The 21,869-nt window shown below is 50.0% G+C and overlaps 1 protein-coding gene across 7 annotated transcripts in view; it reads left to right on the top strand.

Annotated features, from left to right (window-relative positions):
* Positions 1-21,869, top strand: part of HUWE1 (HECT, UBA and WWE domain containing E3 ubiquitin protein ligase 1) — a 139,028-nt gene extending 117,159 nt beyond the window's left edge. For 6 of the 7 annotated variants that reach the window (XM_038747643.1, XM_038747642.1, XM_038747647.1 and 3 more), the window contains 19 exons: positions 116-218; positions 870-1,416; positions 2,689-3,325; positions 3,655-3,773; positions 3,870-4,026; positions 5,709-5,841; positions 6,281-6,483; positions 7,701-7,828; positions 9,343-9,439; positions 10,457-10,612; positions 10,759-11,004; positions 11,707-11,824; positions 13,729-13,869; positions 14,809-15,096; positions 15,235-15,340; positions 16,657-16,774; positions 18,656-18,837; positions 20,092-20,282; positions 20,559-21,869. In XM_038747643.1, coding sequence (XP_038603571.1) covers positions 116-218; positions 870-1,416; positions 2,689-3,325; positions 3,655-3,773; positions 3,870-4,026; positions 5,709-5,841; positions 6,281-6,483; positions 7,701-7,828; positions 9,343-9,439; positions 10,457-10,612; positions 10,759-11,004; positions 11,707-11,824; positions 13,729-13,869; positions 14,809-15,096; positions 15,235-15,340; positions 16,657-16,774; positions 18,656-18,837; positions 20,092-20,282; positions 20,559-20,661 — 3,773 coding nt within the window. In that variant the 3' untranslated portion in view covers positions 20,662-21,869. The remainder of the gene's footprint in view (positions 1-115; positions 219-869; positions 1,417-2,688; positions 3,326-3,654; positions 3,774-3,869; positions 4,027-5,708; positions 5,842-6,280; positions 6,484-7,700; positions 7,829-9,342; positions 9,440-10,456; positions 10,613-10,758; positions 11,005-11,706; positions 11,825-13,728; positions 13,870-14,808; positions 15,097-15,234; positions 15,341-16,656; positions 16,775-18,655; positions 18,838-20,091; positions 20,283-20,558) is intronic. The other variant, XM_038747646.1, reaches the window with a different exon arrangement.

Raw genomic sequence — 21,869 nt, 5'->3', positions numbered from 1 at the left:
CTGCCCTGAAGCCTAGTTCTGTGAGCGAGACCTCGGACCCGTCTGCCTTGGCCCGGTTGAGCAACATTACCTCTGGCCCTTTCACTCGTCTCTATCCTCTTCTCGTCCCTTGCAGCCTTCACAAGTCGCCTGAGTGGCAATCGAGGAGTCCAGTACACCCGTCTCGCTGTGCAAAGGGGCGGCACTTTCCAGATGGGTGGGAGCAGCAGCCATAACAGGTACCAGCCCCAATTTCCGACTTCGGAGTAGGTCGGGGGACTAGGAGTAGACGTGAAGCCCGTTCCCGTTACTTGAGCGAGACCCTCAAGTTCAGCATCAGTCCCTTTTTTTCCACCGATAAGAGAAGCAAATCCACCTTCCTCTAAAATCGTGGTGGAGGGGACCGTTAATCACGGGCAACTAAAAGTAAGATCAATCAATCAATCAATCAATCTATTTATTGAGCGCTTACTGTGTGCAGAGCACTGTACTAAGCGCTTGGGAAGTACAAGTTGGCAGATGTGAAGTGACAGGAGAGAAAGAGCTCCAGGAAATAATAAGGAACACCAGTCTGTAGGAGAGAAGGTTCATGATTCTAGGCACCAGTTCCCCACATACTAGTCATTTCTCCTGAGGTGTGGCAGTTGCGCTTTTGAAAAATCTTGAGGTAGAAATGACGTTAGTGTGCCAAGGCCAACACTCTGTGCGTTTGTATAACCAACTTCTGATTTGACTTGCCCGTTGTCCAAGAGCATTCGTTCCCGGATTTCCCGACAACCTTCCACCCCAAGAGGAAATGGAGGGTGGGTTGGCGGTTTTTCCCTTTTTTTTTCTCTAGCTTTTAGATGGTTACCGAGTCAGTAGGCTAACCGATTCTGTTCTGCTTGCAGGCCCTCCGGCAGCAACGTGGACAGCCTTCTGCGGCTCCGGGGGCGGCTCCTCCTGGACCACGAGGCCTTGTCGTGTCTTCTGGTTCTCCTGTTCGTGGACGAACCCAAGCTGAACACCAGCCGCCTGCACAGAGTCCTGCGCAACCTCTGCTACCACGCCCAGACCCGCCACTGGGTCATCCGGAGCCTGCTCTCCATCCTGCAGCGCAGCAGCGAGAGCGAGCTCTGCGTCGAGACCCCCAAGTCCTCGGCGGCCGAGGAGAAGGGCAAGCGGTCGGCCAAGGGCTGCGCCGTGGGCGGCCACGAGAACAGGCCGCTCGACCTGCTGCATAAGATGGAGTCGAAGAGCTCCAACCAGCTCTCCTGGCTCTCCGTGTCCATGGATGCTGCCTTAGGCTGCCGGACTAACATTTTCCAGATACAGCGATCCGGGGGGCGGAAGCACACGGAGAAGCACGCCGGATGTGGCGCCACCGTTCACATCCACCCTCAGGCGGCCCCCGTTGTTTGCCGACACGTCCTCGACACGTTAATACAGTTAGCCAAGGTGAGAATCCAGGGGTTGGGGACCCAAAAGCGGCTCTTGCCTCCCTTACGGCTCACGTCTTGATCCCGGAGTTCGGGTAGCGCGGTAGTAGGCGTCCGTTCCAGGGTCTCTGCCGTCCATCACGCCGCTGCGGCTTTCTCGCCTGCTGCATCTCTGGCTTTTTGGGGGGCACCTGGGAGACGGCGTCTTCCCTGGAGGACCTCTCCATCGAGTGGCTTGGTTTCGAGGGGGCCGGTCCTGGGCGTTGCCCTTTGTTCTTTTTACAATCAATCAATCAGTCAATCGTATTTATTGAGCGCTTACTGTGTGCAGAGCACTCTACTAAGCGCTTGGGAAGTCCAAGTTGGCAACATATAGAGACAGTTCCTACCCAACAGTGGGCTCATAGTCTAAAAGGGGGAGGCAGAGAACAAAACCAAACGTATTAACAAAATAAAATAAATAGAATAGATATGTACAGGTAAAATAAATAAGTAAATAGAGTAATAAATATGTACAAGCATATACAGGTGCTGTGGGGAAGGGAAGGAGGAAAGATGGGGGGATGGAGAGGGGGATGAGGGGGAGAGGAAGGAAGGGGCTCAGTCTGGGAAGGCCTCCTGGAGGAGGTGAGCTCTCAGTAGGGCCTTGAAGGGAGGAAGAGAGCTAGCTTGGCGGATGGGCAGAGGGAGGGGATTCCAGGCCCGGGGGATGACGTGGGCCGGGGGTCGATGGCGGGACAGGCGAGAACGAGGTACGGGGAGGAGATTAGCGGCGGAGGAGTGGAGGGTGTGGGCTGGGCTGGAGAAGGAGAGAAGGGAGGTGAGGTAGGAGGGGCGAGGTGATGGACAGCCTGGAAGACCAGGGGGAGGAGTTTCTGCCTGATGCGCAGATTGATTGGTAGCCACTGGAGATATTTGAGGAGGGGAGTAACATGCCCAGAGCATTTCTGGACAAAGACAATCCGGGCAGCAGCATGAAGTATGGATTTACAGGCCGATCCAACCACTTTTGTGCCCTTTCAAAGCTACCAGAACTCTCAGTAGAGGATGCTTTCCTCCTTGCTTTGCACCCGGTTTACAGGGCAGAGGTGGGGGCTGGGGGAGGGCAGGGAGGGTCAACTGCCCAAGGTGCCATCTGTCTCGAGGCCATCTGCCATCCTGAATTCGATAACTCTCCATCCCTCATCAAATCAGGGCCTGGCTCAAGGTTGGGGGTCAGCGCCAGCTATTTTGGGGAGCAGAGCCCGGCCCCACGGCCGGCCTGCGGCTCACTCCTTTGCTTCTCCTGCAGGTGTTCCCCAGCCACTTCACACAGCAGCGGACCAAAGAAACAAACTGTGAGAGCGACAGGGAGAGGAGCAACAAGCAGTCGTGCAGCCCCTGCCCTGGGCAGTCCACGGGCAGCGGCATCTCCACTGACTTCTGGGACTTGTTGGTCAAGCTGGACAACATGAACGTCAGCCGGAAAGGCAAGAACTCCATTAAGTCAGTGCCCGTGAGCGCCAGCGGCGAAGGGGAGAGCTCCCAGTACAGCCTGGAGGCGTCGCCGCTCGGGCAGCTCATGAACATGTTGTCTCACCCCGTCATCCGGCGCAGCTCCCTCCTGACGGAGAAGCTCCTAAGACTCCTCTCGCTCATCTCCATTGCTCTGCCCGAGAACAAAGCGACAGAAGCAGTGGCCAATCACGGCAGCAATGCCGCCGCCGCCGCCGCCCCTGCTACTACCACCGCCGTTGCTCCCACCGTCGCCTCTGCTGCCGCTGCCACCCCCTCTTCCACCACCACCACCACCGCGCCCGCTCCCACCCCCGTCCTGGCAGCAGCGACCGCCGTTGCGGCCGTCGCAACAACTGCCGTTGCGGCCATCGCTACAGCCGCTGCTTCTACCCCAGTGACGACCACCATCACCGCCACCGCTACTTTACCGAGTAAGTTGGGCTCCGAAACTTGGGGCGGTGGCGGGCTCGAGGGGACCGTTCAGATTTCCGGTCTCGCCCCTGGTCCAAGGTGGAGAGGACTGTCCTGTTAGGCTTCCCTTTTAGAGTTGGATAATTCTAACTAAGCTTTTACGTTCCTCCTCCTTCTTGCCCGCACTCCCTCCCGCAGTGTTTCTCAAGTGAAGGATAGGCGCTGCGGAAATGCCAGGTAGAAGGGGCGCTTAGCCTTACCCTCTCCTCCGCGAGGTAGTCTTCCAACTTGACGTTTCCGTCTGACTCGCTTTCAGCAGCAGCGCCTTTTGTGCTTTTTTTTTTTCCAGCTTCTACCAAAAGCAGTAAATCTCCAGCGAAAGCTGGCGAAGGGGGAGGAGGTGGCGGCGTGGACAGTAAGATGGTGGCATCGGGCCTGACCGAAAACCAGCTCCAGCTGTCCGTGGAGGTGAGCACTTGCTCTTCAGGCCCTGTCTGAACCATGCCTCACCCCCCCACTTGTTAGATCTGAACCAGTCTCATTGTTTCTTCTCTTTCTCCCAAGGTGTTGACCTCTCACTCTTGTTCAGAAGAAGGTCTGGAAGATGCAGCCAATGTTCTACTGCAGCTTTCCAGGGGTGATCCAGGAACCCGGGACACTGTACTCAAGCTGCTATTGAATGGAGCCCGGCAGCTGGGATACACCCTCTGCAAGCAGATCGGTAATGGAGGCTGGGGGGCCCCCGGGGGACCTTCCCTCCTGCTCTGACCTCGCCTCTGAAAATCCCAAGTAGACTCAAGGGCAGGAAAGACGCTTCAGGGTTGCCCACTTGGATTTCAGACTCCAGGGTGATTCTGCTTAGTTTCGTGGCTGAGTGGAAAGAGCCCGGGCTTTGGATTCAGAGGCCATGGGTTTAAATCCCGGCTCCGCCGATTGTCAGCTGTGTGACTTTGGGCAAGTCACTTCACTTCTCTGGGCCTCAGTTCCCTCATCTGTAAAATGGGGATTCATTCATTCAGTCATATTTATTGAGCGCCTACTGTGTGCAGAGCACTGTACTAAGCGCTTGGGAAGTACAAGTTGGCAACACATAGAGAAGGCCCCTACCCAACAACGGGCTCACAGTCTAGAAGGGGGAGACAGACAACCAAACAAAACATGTGGACAGGTGTCGACGGATTAAGACTGAGCCCCCCGTGGGACAACCTGAACACCTTGTAACCTCCCTGGCGCTTAGAACAGTGTTTTACACATAGTAGGCACTTAATAAATGCCATCATTATTATTATTATTATTATTATAATTTATGGCTTTGATGTGCCAGGGTTAGAAAGTTGCTCCTGCCCGCTCTGTATTTTGGGTAACCATAACTTTATTCTTCATTTTAATAGACCCACTGATAATGCCAGTTGAGTAAGCTTCCAGTGATCGAATCGGATCTCTTCCCTCCCTTGTAGTCTCCCAAGAGTTTAGTATAGTGCTCCACACATGGTGATGCTCAGTAAATCCTCCTGGCTGGTTCAACTGTCCCTCAGTAAATTACGCACATATCTGTAATTTATGTATATTAATGTCTGTCTTCCCCCTCTAGACTGTAAGCTCGTTGTGGGCAGGGAATGTCTGTTATATCATTGTACTCTCCCCCTCGTCCCCCTCTCTCTTTCCCCCTCGTCCCCCTCTCCATCCCCCCCATCTTACCTCCTTCCCTTCCCCACAGCACCTGGATATATGTATATATGCTTGTACATATTTATTACTGTATTTATTTATTTTACTTGTACATATCTATTCTATTTATTTTATTTTGTTAGTATGTTTGGTTTTGTTCCCTGTCTCCCCCTTTTAGACCGTGAGCCCACTGTTGGGTAGGGACTGTCTCTCTGTGTTGCCAATTTGGACTTCCCAAGCGCTTAGTACAGTGCTCTGCACATAGTAAGCGCTCAATAAATACGATTGATGATGATGATGATGAAGTGCTCAGTGCAGTGCTCTTCACACAGTAAGCGCTGAGTAAATACGACTGACTAAATGCGGAGCCAACCATTTATCCCACCAGTGTGGACTGGATACCTAGGGGCCTGCAGCATTATTGACTTCCCAGTGTCACCTTGAGTTTTTGAACTTTAATTGAGCAACCTGGTGAACTTGTGGCAGCTGGAGAACCCTGGAGGAAAGCAAGACAAATGTATCCCGGATTCCCATTTTTCTCAGAGTGGCCCTGCCTAAATCCGCAGTTGGGGTTGCCGGCACGCCAACGGGCGAAGCGCACGTCAGCCGGTTTGCTCGGGAGCAGGGCAGCTGTTTCCATTTTACAGGCAGCCTCTTCCGTCTTAGGGCTTCACGTTTTGCACTTCTTGTGAGTCGAGACTGACGGGTCTTCTGGTTCCTTCGCTTTGCCCCCAGGTACCCTTCTAGCTGAGCTTCGGGAGTACAACCTGGAACAGCAGAGGCGGGCTCAGTGTGAGACTCTCTCTCCAGATGGCCTGCCGGAGGAACAACCGCAGACCACCAAATTGAAAGGCAAAATGCAGAGCAGGTGGGTGGCAGACCGCTCGGTTGCTTGGGAGACCGCCAGTGGGAAGGCTACAGAACCGTCCTCGGAGAAACTATTAAGAAGGGGCCTTTCTAGGGGTGTTTTCTCAAAGGAAAACACCCCCCACAAAGTACCTCCTCGCATCCAGTTCGCCGTTCGCTAATGTGATTAAAATATTAACTCAGCTCAATGACCAGGAGAAAAAACGTTCTGCATCTTCTGTTTCCTTTCCCTTCTTCTCTTCCCCCCCCCAAAAAATACATGGGGAGCAGTGCTGTCAGTTGAGGGCTGCTGTTTTCATCCAATTTTCCCCTTCACTAGAAGCGCACACAAACCCACATATTCTCACCCTCTAGGACTCAGGTCAGAGGTGGAAGGCTTTCTGTTATTTGCTTGTGATTTGAAACGGCGGCTCTACCCGGGTTCTCTCTCCGTGGTCCAGGTTCGACACAGCTGAGAACGTGGTGATCGTGGCTTCTCAGAAACGCCCGCTTGGCGGTCGGGAGCTGCAGCTGCCCTCCATGTCGATGCTGACGTCCAAGACCTCGACCCAGAAGTTCTTCCTGAGGGTCTTACAGGTTATCATCCAGCTCCGAGATGACACTCGCAGAGCGAACAAGAAGGCCAAGCAGACAGGCAGGCTAGGTATGGAGCAGTTTATTCGTGGGAGCGAAGTAGCTCCTTCTCTTGATTGCGTCCGTGGGGCGTGAGGCGTCCGGTCACGTGCCTCTCTCAAAACTGAATTTCTCACCATGAGAAATTATAATTAGTGTTTGTCGAGTCCCTTACTAGGCTAAGCACTGGGGTAGATGTAAGCTAATCAGTAAATCAATCAATAAATGTTGGTACTTTGCAGTCCCTTGCCCACATTGGGTTGGGGCCGGGGATCCTTGGCTGTGATGGGGGAGTGAGTGAAATCTCTCTGCGCGGTCAGCTTTATTGGATGAGGAGCGGACCTCCAGAAAGGAATTTGGCTATGTGAGAACCCTGGATTGCCCCTGGTTGCAAAATAGCTAACAACTATTAGAGAACTATTAGGACTATTAACAACTATTAGAGAAGCAGCGTGGCTCGGTGGAAAGAGCCTGGGCTTTGGAGTCGGAGGTCATCGGTTCGATTCCCGGCTCCGCCAACGTGTCTGCTGTGGGACCTTAGGCAAGTCACTTAACTTCTCGGAGCCTCAGTTCCCTCATCTGTAAAACGGGGATGATGACTGTGAGCCCCACGCGGGACAACCTGATCACCTCGTATCCCCCCAGCGCTTTGAACAGTGCTTTGCACGTAGTAAGCGCTTAACAAATGCCATTATCATCATCATCAACTATTACTTTGAGTTAGTTCAGCTCCCAAGTACACTCTTAAAGCGATTAAAATTATTGTGGCTAAATTCTCCCTAACGGCACCCTCTTGCCTCCCGCTTGGAGTCTGAGAACTCCATTGGCTTCCCGTGTCAGCTCGGCCCCCGTGACTCCGTGTCCCCCAGGATGGTTTTCTACTGCAAATGTCTCTTTGGGTAGAACTCGGATATAGAGCCCTACGAACCTTACTGAACCCTCTAAGTGATGCACCCTGGGACTGTGCAGTGCATAAGACCACATGCTAACCCCTCTGCAGTCCTGGGAGCTGCACGGATGGAGTCGTAATGACTTGAGCATAGGCTCCCGCGCGCACTCGTGCTTCCAAACCATTGTCCGACCCGGAGCCGGCTGTGACCACCCAGCGGAGGCCGGCTCGGAGATGGCGCGTGCTCGGAGGGGAAGTGGGGAGTGAGTTGAATAAATTCTGATCTCTGTAGCACCAAACGTGATGGAATATACGCCCGCCTTACCCTCTTTTATCTCCACCCCCTCTCCTCCTTCCAGGTACCTCCAGTCTGGGCTCGGCTAGCAGCATCCAGGCAGCTGTTCGGCAGCTGGAGGCTGAAGCTGATGCCATTATACAAATGGTACGTGAGGGTCAAAGGGCGCGGAGACAGCAGCAAGCAGCAACGGTTAGCATGATGCCTGTGGTGCTTGCAGGCCACTCATTCATTTATTTACTTTAATTTCCTCATTCACATGTTCTTTTTCACATTGCGCGCTTTTCTGAAGGATGTGGTATTTGTTTCTGGGGAGTGGGGCCGGGGGTGTTTGCGTTTGTTTTGGTGGAAAAAAAAACAACTCGATCGTTTAGCTGTCACTGGAAGCATTCTGCCGGCTGCTCCGTTCCAGTTGTTTCAATTTTGAGTGATGAGTGCTTGGCCCCATTAGTCCGTTGGAGAAAGAGGGTGCGTTGTGATCTATTAAGGCTATTGTGTGTGGGAAGCATAAAGGTAAGCCGGAGCTCGAGGGAGACAGTGTTGGAATTTGGCCGGTGTCCTGAAAGAAGCACCTCAACGCAGTATGTACAGGATCAGAAGCGCTTAGTACAGTGCTCTGCGCATAGTAAGCGCTCACTAAATACGATTGATGATGATCAGAATACCAGGGGATTTCTTCGCGGTCGGAGGGCAGGACCTCAGTGTTTCTTATCAACAGAAACCACCCTCTTTTTAATGGAGCGTGAGAGGCAAAGAAGAAGGTGTCTGTAGGCCTTGTTCCCCCATCCAGTTTGCCTGCATTTCGCGATAATGATCTTGGCTGAGCTTCCTGAATCAGCTTACTAGTGAGCCCCAAGACTGGGGGTTGGAGGCAGCTTGCCGGAAGAACCCTCCTACACTCTCATCTAAATCAGAGACATCAGGAAGATGGAAGGGAAGAGGCCTGTGATCAAGACCCATCAACCTCACAAACTGATTTCCTTCAACCTTTCTACTGTCTTGTCCTTTCCCTTTCACCTTCTCATTATTCTCGAGAACGCGTTGTCGTAATGCACGATCTTTCTCATTCCATCTAATGAGAAAGGTGAGCTGATCCACAAGTCATACACATCGAGCTTCCGGCTGGCTTCACTGTGTGTCTGTCTCTGTGCCTCTTTGTCTCTGTCTCTCCTTTCTTTTTTTTTTTTAAAAAAAAGAGAAACACAGACCATGATTTCGTCAAGTTTCTGCTTTCACTAAGTTGCATGCCTGACGGTTGGCAGAATTAAACGTGCTTGTTGTCCAGTAGTGCTTTGGTAGAAGAGGACTTGATGTCTCTGACCTTCTGCAGAAGGAAACAAAGAGGGCCCTGCGCAACAGCTGCTTGCCGGGCCATTTCCCTGATGCAGCATGTGGATAAGCTTTTCCTTAGAAAAAGTTTGGGGTGGGCTCTTTAGAACTCCAAAAAATAGTTTTGGCAAAATATAGGAGAGATAGGAGAGAGCGTCCCACTTATCTGCCTTGTTTTGTCCGCGTTCTCCAAGGGCGATGGAACTGTGGGAATCTTCCAACTAGGCTGGCGGTTGCCCATCAGCCCTTATGAGCTGGTGCCTTTCCTCTCCGGGAGGAAAGTAAATTTTTCCTTGTTCAGCTTACCCCCACCAGAGAGAGTGCTGGGGAGAAGCAGAGGACAGACGTTCCTTTGAAGGTGTTTCTGTTTTGTCCAGACGGAGTCAGGCCAGTCGGAAGCTTCCGCACGGAGAGATGAGTCCCCCATGGACGTGGACCAGCCGTCTCCAGCCACGCAGGAGACCCAGTCGGTTGGTCAGTACCAAACTGTGTTCTCCATGGTTTTACTACACCCTGGGCCACCTTAGCTAGGAGGAAAGAACCGTAACAGTTCAGAAGTTAGGAGTTTGAGGGGGACCCGTTAAGACACCCCAGGTGGCTTTTATATAAGGGAGAGCACATGGGGATGTTTTTACAGTGAGCACTGATTAAAAAACGGGCTGTTATATAATAAGTAGCTACTTCCCCAGCTTCTCCCTCAGCTTGTCCTGGAGTCCTGGGTGAAGCACTTCTTCGGTGCTGTAAATTCTCCACCCAAGAAATGAGGCAAATCTGCATGCTTCACAGAGGGCAGAGGAGCCTGGTGTGAAAGATGTTCTGGTGTTGCTAAAGGATAATAATAATAATAATGATGGCATTTATTAAGCGCTTACTATGTGCAGAGCACTGTTCCAAGCGCTGGGGGGATACAAGGTGATCAAGTTGTCCCACGTGGGACTCACAGTCTTAATCCCCATTTTACAGATGAGGTAACTGAGGCTCAGAGAAGTTAAGTGACTTGCCCAAGGTCACACAGCAGACATGTGGTGGAGTTGGGATCATGTCACGTAGCAATAGCAACAATGTGTGTGTGTTTCTTTACCACATTGTAAACATAACTCCCCATGAGGGATCATTTGTCACTCCAGGCGTACTGATGAAGCCGCGGCTTGTAAGCTCGTTGTGGGCAGGGACCGTGTCTACCCACTTCTAAGCACTTAGTACAGTGCTGTGCACACAGTAAGCCCTGGATAGATACAACTGGTTGGTACCAAACAACTAAAAATACCCGCTTCATTCTTGCTGGGGGTAGGCTATAGTTCCGAAGTCCTCAGCGGGTGGAACCAGCTCTCAGAAGGCCATGCTTTATGAGAGCATGTTTAGTCTGGGGGAGGAGACAGGTTGTGCAGAGGAAAGGTGGTGTGGCTTCAGGCGGAGACCGAGAGTCAGAGGCAGAGTTCTGGAAGAGGAGCCGAGACAGGCGATGACTAAATTCAATCCTCCTTCCCCTAGGTTCAGAAGGATCTCAACAAGGCGAAAAGGAAAAGGAGGAGAGGCCGCCGGACCTGCCTCTGTTGAGTGAACAGTTAAGCCTGGACGAGCTGTGGGACATGTTGGGCGAGTGTTTGAAGGAACTGGAGGAGTCACACGACCAACATGCCGTTTTAGGTGAGCGGTAGCCAGAGGGCTGCAGGCCACCCCCCCAGCTGCTATGAAAGACCTCTCTGTCCTCAGCCCCTGCCTGCAGGAGACAACAATTGGACTGACTAATTTCTGACGGTGGGTTTTTTTTTTCCCCTCCCTCCTTCATTCAGTGCTGCAGCCCGCTGTCGAGGCCTTCTTTTTGGTCCACGCCACGGAACGGGAGAGCAAGCCGCCTATCCGGGACACGCGGGAGAGCCAGTTGGCCCACATCAAGGATGAACCCCCTCCGCTCTCTCCCGCTCCCTTAACCCCGGCCACCCCTTCCTCCCTGGACCCGTTCTTCTCGCGGGAACCCTCTTCTATGCACATCTCCTCCAGCCTGCCTCCTGATACACAGAAGTTCCTTCGCTTTGCAGGTGAGGGGTTTTTTCTAGGCTAGCTGAACGTGAGCCGTGCTGTTTCGTTGATATATCGAGCGGGGTTCTGACAAAGGAGAAGCATCCTTCTGCTCAGAGTGGTTTTTCTGTAGGCTGTCATTCCCCTAGAGAGTGCGAGGTGATTGGGGGCTTTGCCTATATTTGAGGGCTCTTTTGGTGGGAACAGTACTTCAAGAAGATAGGAGAAAGAGTGAAGGGGATGCCCAGGGGGACAGGACAAAAGGAGCTAAGGAACACCAACTCTGTGGTGATCAGCCGTAGAACATCTGTGGGCCTACGAGAATCAGTCAATAAGTGGAATTTTCTAGCACTTAATGTATCAATCGCTTGGGAGAGTACAACAGAGTTGGTAAGTACAAAATCCTTGCCCTAAAAGAGCTTAAAATTTCAAAGAAGCCTGGAACTGAGGTGAACCAGGCAGTGGCCACTTTCTGGATGTTTAAGCCTGTAGCTGAATTTGTGAATTTTACCAGATGGTTAGAGCAAGCATAAAAAAAAAAAAAATTAGATCCCAAAGATCAGGTCAGTATCAGAAATCCTCTAAACTGAGCAGATCACCCCTTTTTTGTATGTGTATGTGCCTTGGGAGCTGTAGATGTTGCCAAGGGTGCCAAGTCGTTGCCGGTAAACCAAAGGAACAATGAATGATGCTCGCTTCCCACTTTCCGGTTCTGCCCACAGAGACTCATCGCACTGTGTTAAATCAGATCCTGCGTCAGTCCACCACCCACCTTGCAGATGGGCCCTTCGCCGTCCTTGTGGACTACATCCGGGTCCTCGACTTCGATGTCAAGCGCAAGTATGTTCCCGGGGAGGAGGCTCCATCATAATATCGATGGTGGTGATAGTAATAACAGTAGTATTTGTTATAATGACGGCATTTGTTAAGCGCTTACTATGTGCAAAGCACCGTTCGAAGCGCTGGATTTGTTATTTGCTATTGTTAAGCGCTTACTGTGTGCCAAGCGCTGTACTGAGAACTGGCTTGGATACAGTGATAAAGTCCCTGTGGGGCTCACGGTCTTAAGTAGGAGAAAGAAAACAGGTGTTTAATCTCCATTTTACAGTTGAGGAAACTGAGGCACAGAGAAGTTGCGACCTGCCCACGGGCACACAGCAGGCAGTGCACAGAGCCAGGATCAGAACTCAGGCCCTTAAGAATCACTTAAGTGGGCAGGTGTGCATCGGCCTCCAGTTGTCTCTAGGCCATTGAACTTGCAGTAGGAGGTTTAGGCTTCCAGTGTAGGATAAGTTGCCTTCTGTCAGACTTCAGCTTCACTTCAGAAAGGAGTATGCGACCATTCGTCGGATGCCCAAATGGGAAGAGCTGCCTTGGTAGGTGTGGAAGAGCACAAAGAACTTGCCATCTAGTTGCATCTCATTATTGCAAGGAGCAGGTCTGCTTTGAGAAGGTCAATCAATCAATCAGTCGTATTTATTGAGCGCTTACTGTGTGCAGAGCACTGTACTAAGCGCTTGGGAAGGCCAAGTTGGCAACATATAGAGACAGTCCCTACCCATCAGTGGGCTCACAGTCTAAAAGGGGGAGACAGAGAACAAAACCAAACATACTAACAAAATAAAATAAATAGAATAGATATGAACAAGTAAAATAAATAGAGTAATAAATATGTACAAACATATATACAGGTGCTGTGGGGAAGAGAAGGTCCCAAATGTACCCCCGGGATGTAACGTGATTGGGACTGTGCTGTCTTCTTCACCTTTCCTCCCACATCAGATCTACATAACCATACCCGAAGGCTCCCTTTTGAAGGAAGCTTCGGCACTGAGATGTATTAAACTCTCCAAGTGGGAAAAGGGAGTGTGCTAGGTGATGACTCCGGTAGCTCCTCCTTGGAAAGCTGAAGGGGCATCCTCCAAGATTTCCCTCCTGTGATGGTGGCCCCAAATCATCAGTCATCACCAATCGTATTTATTGAGCGCTTACTGTGTGCAGAGCACTGGACTAAGCGCTTGGGAAGTCCAAGTTGGCAACATATAGAGACAGTCCCTACCCAACAGTGGGCTCACAGTCTAAAAGGGGGAGACAGAGAACAAAACCAAACATACTAACAAAATAAAATAAATAGAATAGATATTCTATCTACCCAAATCGACAGGGCCTGAGCCCAGTTTGACTCCTGAGTGGTTGACGATAAGCAGATTTTCGGTGCGCCAGGCGACAAACATATCCAGGATTTTGGCCTCCAGGAAGCCTTGCCCCCAGGCTCGCCTAATCACAAAAGTGGAGGTGGTTTTCTCTTTGTGACCAACCTTTGATCGTTGATCTGTTCATTGTCCTTCCCTGTCCCTCCTAGAATACTCAAGTTCCGCTGACCAGGAGCGTCCTCAAAGTAGCCCCCGTCGGGTGCCCGTGGTGACCGTCTCCACCTTTCATGTTCCTCCTAGGGTTGGCCAACAGAGCGAAAGCGTTATCCAAAGTTGGCCTGCCAGTTTAAGTGGGATGACTGAAGTCGTCAGTCAGTGGAGGTTCTCAGACAAGGACTTTATATGTTTTCCAAAATCCCACCATCCTTCCCTGGAAACTCAGGACGTGACAGCAACTACAGAGTTGCCAATCATTGGATTTGACTTTCTCTTCCTATTCAGAACGCAGATATCTACTCCTCGTGCTCCCAAAGACACCGCCTTCTTCGTTCTCTTGAGTGTAATTTCTCCCTTTCCTATCCTTCCCTGCAGATATTTCCGCCAAGAGCTAGAACGTCTGGATGAGGGCCTCCGGAAAGAGGATATGGCCGTGCACGTCCGCCGGGATCACGTGTTCGAAGACTCCTACCGTGAGCTGCACCGCAAATCCCCCGAGGAAATGAAGAATCGATTGTAAGGGTCCGACGGGCCGCCGGTCTAAAGTGGGAGGTTGGATGCTGTCGGTCATTAGTTGTTAGGCCCCTTTGCCACGTGGACCCATTCGAACAGCCCACTGTTGGGTAGGGACTGTCTCTACATGTTGCCAATTTGTACTTCCCAAGCGCTTAGTACAGTGCTCTGCACATAGTAAGCGCTCAATAAATACGATTGATGATTGGAACAGTAAGATAACGTAGCTATATGCAACGAGGACCCCCTTGTTGGTGTGTTTTACCTCAGGAAAAGAGGCTGTGGAAACAACGATTTGGATTTTTTCAGTACTTGGAATTTTCTGATTGCCCAGAGCACTGGTTTTGTACTGTGGATCTACACAGTATTTCATTCATTCAATTGTATTTATTGAGCGCTTACTGTGTGCAGAGCACTGTACTAAGCACTTGGAAAGTACAAGTTGGCAACGTATAACGACGGTCCCTACCCAACAACGGGCTCACAGTTTAGAAAGGGGAGAATTTGACACTTAACAGGCAGGCCAAAAACGGGTAGAAAAGCTTCTCGAGCGTTTGAGGTGACCTTAAGGAGGTCCTTGTTTTGGCATCCGGCCTCCCGGATAGTTCCTTCGCAACTGCCTAAGCACTAGGATAGAAGTTGACACAGTCTCAAGTGGGACATGGGGGTTGGGGACGAGCTCTATTTGAGAATGATGTGGGTTGCTGAAATCTTCCCTTGGAAGTTTTTTGGGGGGAGTGGGGGTGTTTGGTTTTTCAGGGCAGCCATAACAGTGAACCAACGGGCTTGAACCTGAAGGGAGGTAAATGCATATCGAAAGCCCTTCTGACCAGCCTTTAATTAGAGTACCGTAGCACTAACAGTGTGTGAATTTGCCATCAAAGTCTCCGGAAGCCCCCAGGTAGTCCCTGTATTGAGATCTCACCCGTTCTTCCCATGCAGGTATATAGTATTTGAAGGAGAAGAAGGTCAGGATGCTGGGGGGCTGCTGCGTGAGTGGTACATGATCATCTCACGGGAAATGTTCAACCCCATGTACGCCTTGTTCCGTACCTCGCCCGGTGACCGGGTCACCTACACCATCAACCCGTCCTCCCACTGCAACCCTAACCACCTCAGCTACTTCAAATTCGTCGGGCGCATTGTCGCAAAGGCGGTCTACGATAACCGGCTCCTGGAGTGCTACTTCACCCGGTCCTTTTACAAACATATCTTGGGCAAGTCAGTCAGGTGAGGATTTAATTATTCCCCCCGCCCCCCTCAAGTGAGGAAGCCGCGGGCTCCGCTCTTGGCTCGGAAAGCTGCCTGCCGGGAAGGACGGAGGCCACACGCTCGGTTTGCGCTGACCGTTTGGCTTGTCCTCTGCAGGTACACAGATATGGAGAGTGAAGACTACCACTTTTACCAGGGCCTGGTTTACCTATTGGAAAACGACGTCTCCACTCTTGGCTATGACCTCACTTTCAGCACAGAGGTATGACGGGCAGTTCTCTAAACACCGAACTCTTAGCTTGGATCGGGACTATCTTGTGTCTCTTTTTATTTAGCGGGCCTTTATGGGATGCTCAAGGTTGACATTACAGTTGGGCTAGCCTAACAGTTTTTATATGTATATATGTTTGTACATATTTATTATTTGTTTTTATATGTATATATGTTTGTACATATTTATTTGTCTATATGTATATATGTGCATATTTATTCTATTGATTTATTTTACTTGTACATATCTATTCTATTTATTTTATTTTGTTAGTATGTTTGGTTTTGTTCCCTGTCTCCCCCTTTTAGACTGTGAGCCCGCTGTTGGGTAACGACTGTCTCTGTATGTTGCCAGCTTGTCCTTCCCAAGCGCTCAGTCCAGTGCTCTGCACACAGTAAGCGCTCAATAAATACGATTGATTGTTTTTCGTGGATGCAGACTTCTTTCCAAAGCATCGATCTTGGCCGTCTAAAGGTGCCATAGGTCGTGTTGACAAGATTTGGCACTCTATATCTGAGGATCTTCCTGTTGTGGTCTCATCATCTTCGCCATGCTGAGTCCTTACACCTCATTTTTTTTCTTTCTGATGGTGTTTAAGCGCTTACTATGTGCAAAGCACTGTTCTAAGCGCTGGATAATGGCATTTATTAAGCACTTACAATGTGCAGGGCACTGTTCTAAGCACTGGGGAGGTTACAAGGTGATCAGGTGTCCCACGTGGGGCTCACAGTCTTAATCCCCATTTTACAGATGAGGTAACTGAGGCATAGAGAAAAATAATGATGGCGCTTATTAAGCTGGAGAAGTTAAGTGACTTGCCCGAAGTCACACAGCTGACAAGTGGCGGAGCCAGGATTTGAACCCATGACCCCCGACTCCAAAGCCCGTGTTCTTCCCACTGAGTCACGCTGCTTGTCACTTGCCGAACAGTAACTTACATGTGGTTCCTTCGCCTTCATGGCTTTCCTTGTGGAATTTGGAACGGGGAAAGGGAGGTCCCTGACTCCAAAGCCCGTGTTCTTCCCACTGAGTCACGCTTCTTGTCACTTGCCGAACAGTTACTTACGTGTGGTTCCTTCGCCTTCATAGCTTTCCTTGTGGAATTTGGAACGGGGAAAGAGGTCCAGATTCCTCTGTTGCGGTTTCTCTTGGCTGTCCGACCATTTTTGTATTTTTTTTGAGGAGCGATCAGTAGCCGATGAGAAAGAGGGGACCGGGCCCGTGCGGGTGAGAGTTTGGGCCGACCTCTGGAGGTTTCCCGTTGCCTGTATGCCGTCTCCTCAGTCTAGCTGCTTCAATTTGCCTAGGTTCAGGAATTTGGAGTCTGTGAAGTTCGTGACCTCAAACCAAACGGAGCCAATATCTTGGTAACGGAAGAGAACAAGAAGGAGTACGTGCATCTGGTTTGCCAGATGAGAATGACAGGTATGCATAGCCTTCTGCAATCTTTCAAAACCGTCTTTGAGGTACATGCAACTTACAAACACAGCCCACGCAGCCTTTGCTCTTTTATTTTTATTAACAATATTAATAGTGTTTCTCTATGTCTTTCCTCGACATTTGTGTCTCTATAAATAGTTGATCTTTCCGTATTCTGTCACATTTCTCTGAAGCTCCTGGTGAGCCGGGGACATGTCTGTGCTTCTGTTGCATCTCTCGAGTGCTTAGTACAGTGGCCTGCACTCGAGCATTCAATAAATACCATTAGTAGTGTTGTTATTGTTGGTATTTTTAACTGCTTACTATGTGCTGGGGGCAATTATTGGGTAGTTTTTAGTGAACTTACTGTGTGCAGAGTGTTTTATTAAGCACTTGGGAGAGTACGGTGTAACAGGGTTGGTAGACCTGTTCCCTGCCCGCAATAATAATAATATAATAATAATAATAATGAGCTAATAGTCTAGAGGGGGAGACACACAATAAAGTAAGCTACTGTTTTGTCTATAAGTGCTGTGGGGCTGAGGGAGGGGTGAATAAAATGTACAGATAGTAATAATAATAATAATAATAATGGCATTTATTAAGTGCTTACTATGTGCAAAGCACTGTTCTAAGTGCTGGGGCAAAGGTGAGGGAGTATGGGAAATGAGGTCTTAGTCTCTTCTAGGGGTTTATGTGGTTTTAATAAGGTACTCAGGAGTTGTATAACTGTACAGGTTTGACGCTTGTGGCTCTGCATGTACCCCGAGCCCTTTCCCAAACCCCTGCCCGTTCCCACAGCGTCCCCGCTTTTCTCAGAATGCCTGCCCTCAAGGAGTTTATAATCTAATTGGGGTAGACGAGCATTACAAATAAATAATGGTCATTTAGTGCCATGGCAGTTGTGCAAGATGATCTGACCCAAGCAGTAGGGGATTAACAGGAATGGCTTCAGGAGGAAGGTGGGGTTTGGAAGCCGGGAGCGGGGGCTCGCAGGAAGGATGACATTATTGTTGTTGATTGGAATTAGGGAGCGAAAGAAAGGATCGGAGAGGTCCTCACAGTTGCAAGTTTAGATGAAAGGAATGGTGATAGTGCTGTGTAGCGATATGGATGTGTAGAAAGAGGGAGGTTTTTTTTTTAAGAAGGTAAGATTCCACGTTAGACTTAGGATGAAGTGGCAGAAGTTCATCAGAAGGGCGCTGGCTCAGATCCGTGTGAATTGAAGAGCAGCCGATAATTTACAGGTCTAGATTTGGGAGTTACGCACAGAGCGGGTAGTTGAACGCATGCGAACAGATGAGCCCTATAGGCGTGTGAGTTTAAAGAGAAAAGAGCCGGCCGGGGTTTGCACAGCTAAAGGGCGAGGAAAACAACCGGCAGAGACCAGAGCGAATTTTGAGGAGACAGTAATTGCTACTGTCACAGGCAGCTGAGCAATCAAGGAGGTCGAGATTGGATAGGGCGGCTTTGGCTTTACCTAGTAAGCAGTCACTTGAGGCCTTAATGCTCAGCATCTCCGCAGAATGAGGAGGATAAAATCTGTGGGAGGTCACAGGAGTAGCAGCCCCTCTCAAGAAGCTGCGGCAGGCCGGGTAGGGAAAAGAGATGAGGGTCAGTATAGCTGATGGGGAGGTAGGGTGCACTAGTTCAAGAAATAAGATGTACTTTCAATCCTTACGAGCTGTCTTCCCCGCCTTATTTGAAGATTTAATTTGTATTTGTGCTCCATGGTCATTTCAAGGGGTGGGTGTGATCATGGAAATAGGGAAAGGAAAGCTGAAGGAGAAATTCCACTAGGTAGACCAGAGACCGCAAGACATTCTGGGGACACTCGAGAGAACAGCGGAGAAAAGTAAGGTTTCCACTGTGCCTGCCTTCCCACAGGAGCAATCCGCAAACAGCTAGCCGCCTTTTTGGAGGGCTTCTATGAGATCATTCCGAAGCGCCTCATCTCCATCTTCACGGAACAGGAACTGGAGCTGCTCATTTCAGGACTGCCTACAATCGACATCGACGACCTGAAATCTAACACAGAATATCACAAGTACCAGTCCAACTCCATCCAGGTGAGTTGCCCTCTTTCATTTCTCGATCCCTCCCTCTCTGCCCATCCCCTTTATGGAATCAAAGGATCCTCAAAGGATCACGGATTGGAGCCGGATTCTCGGTTAGGATTGAAGACCGCAGTCAGGTGCGTGGAAAAGGGAAGCTTGTAATATTTTTTAGTATGTTGAGAAGCAGCGGGGCTCAGTGGAAAGAGCCCGGGCTTTGGAGTCAGAGGTCGTGGGGTTCGAATCCTGGCTCCGCCTGCTGTGTGACCTTGGGCAAGTCACTTCACTTCTCTGAGCCTCAGTTACCTCATCTGGAAAATGGGGACTAAGCTGTAAGCCCCGCGTGGGACAACCTGATCACCTTGTATCTCCTCAGCGCTTAGAACAGTGCTTTGCACATAGTAAGCGCTTAACAAATGCCATCATTATCATCATTATTATTATGTTGCGTGCGTATTGTTTGTTTTAGACTGGGAAGTCTTAATTTCAGTATTTCTAGGCATTTCTTGGCTTCTCACCCACTCACCGTCAGTGATTCTCACGGACAGGGCCATGAGAAGGGAAGAGGGAAAGGGCGCTGAGTAACACCACCAGACTCTTCACCGAGCAACAGATGGAAAAGATCTCTGCATTAGAAAATGACAGTTGACTGTGAAAGCTTGTGGGAACCATTTCCTCCTAAATCCTGGGCATTCTTGAATGCACAGGAGAAATCAAGGTTTACTCTTGGATGAGCAGGATGTTTCAGGAACCCGCTTTGTGATTTCACACGTAATAATAATTATGGAATACTGGTTAAGCGCTTACTGTGTGCCAGGCACTGTACTGAGCAGTGGAGTTTTTGGATCTGCAAAAACTAATAAGCACATTACAGCTCTTCAGTGTTGTTCAATTTTGAATTACTTTAAAGATATTTTAGCGAGGGTAAAGCCATTTCGTCATCAAATTGGACACGGCCCCTGTCCCACGTGGGGCTCGTGGTCTAAGTGGGAGGGAGAACTGAGCCCGGAGAAGTGAAATGACTTGCCCAAGGTCACCCAGCAGGCAGGGTGATTGGAACCCGGGTCCTCTGACTCCCGGGCCTGCACTCTTCCTGCCAGACCAAGCTGCTTTGTACTGCATTTTGACTACAAAGTTATTAAGGAATGGCAACGCGAGCCCGTTTGGCTACGGCATTCCGGGATGTTGGAAGAGGTAGCGTGGGCTTCTGGCGGCCCTGGAATTGGGTGCGTCTTCCCGAACGCGGGGTTGTGCCTTCCCTCCTTCCAGATCCAGTGGTTCTGGAGAGCCCTGCGTTCCTTCGACCAGGCGGACCGCGCCAAGTTCCTCCAGTTCGTCACGGGCACCTCCAAAGTGCCCCTCCAAGGCTTCGCCGCGCTGGAGGGGATGAACGGCATTCAGAAGTTCCAGATTCACCGCGACGATAGGTCTACAGACAGGTTGCCTTCAGCTCACACATGGTAAAGGCAGCGGCTCCCCCCGGGCAGCCAGGCCATCCCCCTGGAGTCTCAGCCCGAGGGCGGCGGTTGGGGGGGCGACGAATCCCAGAACGTGCCCCGGCCTCGCTCTGCTTCCCAGCTTTTCCCACCGAACGGGATTTCCTAGACGAGGGGAGCGCGTGGGGGTGGGGTGGGGATTTCGGCCCGGGAGAGGAACCGTTTCTCTCGCGGGGCGAGGAGGATCGGTAAGCGCCATTCACCTTTTCCCCCCCCCCCCCCCGTGTTCCTTCTCCCTAGTTTTAACCAGCTGGATCTGCCAGCCTACGAGAGCTACGAGAAACTACGCCACATGCTGCTGTTGGCCATCCAAGAGTGCTCAGAGGGCTTTGGCCTGGCTTAAGAGCCACTGCCCCCTCGTTATTTTTCTACTGTCGAACTTGGGGAGGGGGAAAAAAAAACAGAAAGGAAACAAAAAAAACCAAAACCAAAAAAAAAAAAAAAAAAAAAAGGAAGGAAACTCAAATAAATAAAGTAAACCAACCATGTGTGTGTCCCGCTGCCCTGCCCCTCCCCAGCGCGCCCAGCCGGCCCCCACACCAGAGAGGAGGAACCAGCCTTCACCAGGACCTGCCCGAACGGCCAGTGCGCACCACAGAGCCTGTTCTCAGAAGGATTTTGGCTGTCTTGAGACTTGAAACATTTGGATAGGGGAAAAATTATATATATGTACACATATATATATATTTTTTTGTTCTGTTTGCATTTCTTAATTTGTGCTTGGAATGTGTGTTGATGTGCACATATCTAATGATTCAGTGGGAGGGAAAATTCGGCACCGGTGTCATGGAGATGAGGTTTAAAATAAAGAGCACTCTTGATAAGAACTCATTTTTCACACTGCTATTTTTTCCAGCTTGAGTAAAACCTTGTAAATAATAATGATAAAAAAAAAAACGAACCAAACCCAGATATCTGGAAAAAACATCAGAAAAACCACTCCCCGCCCCCCCGCAACAGAGGGAGTTTTCACTTGAAGGCGGTTTTCCAGGGGACATGGGGACTCCTAGGAGGGGCAAGATGGTCATCTCGTCTCCGGGAGTCACGGGAAAAACCTATCCGCTAAACAGGGCATCTGCTTGTGGACAATGAAACGATTCTTAAGATTGCAGACGGGAACGGAAGCAGCAGAGGGAAGCGACACCTTGTATGGAAAAGAAAAAAAATGTACAAAATGTGCAGAACAAACAGCCAAGTTTTTTAGTTTGTTTTTTTGCTCTTCTATTTATTCAGTAAACCTTTTTTTTAAAAAATTGAAAATCTGGGGATTAATCAAACTGTTTGGATTTCGTGTTTTAGATTGGAAAGTAATTCAAGCCTTTTTTTAAAAAACAAAAAGGAATTTCTGCAAGTTCTCCAACAGAAGAGCCTTCTGAAAGCCTGGGAGTGTGTGTGGATCCAATTTAACTCTCTTTTCTCTGAGCCGGTCACCTAATCAGCCTGTCTTGGCTTTTATTACTTCCAGTGCTCCTCCAGCTGAACAGGGGCTTTGTCGGTTTAGTCCTTCAAAGGAAAAAAAAAAAATTCAATAAAGGTTTAGTTTGAAAGATA

The sequence above is a fragment of the Tachyglossus aculeatus genome, chromosome 6, assembly GCF_015852505.1.
Source record: "Tachyglossus aculeatus isolate mTacAcu1 chromosome 6, mTacAcu1.pri, whole genome shotgun sequence".
In the NCBI taxonomy this organism is placed as follows: Eukaryota; Metazoa; Chordata; class Mammalia; order Monotremata; family Tachyglossidae; genus Tachyglossus; species Tachyglossus aculeatus.
This window is presented reverse-complemented; position numbering and strand designations above follow the sequence as displayed.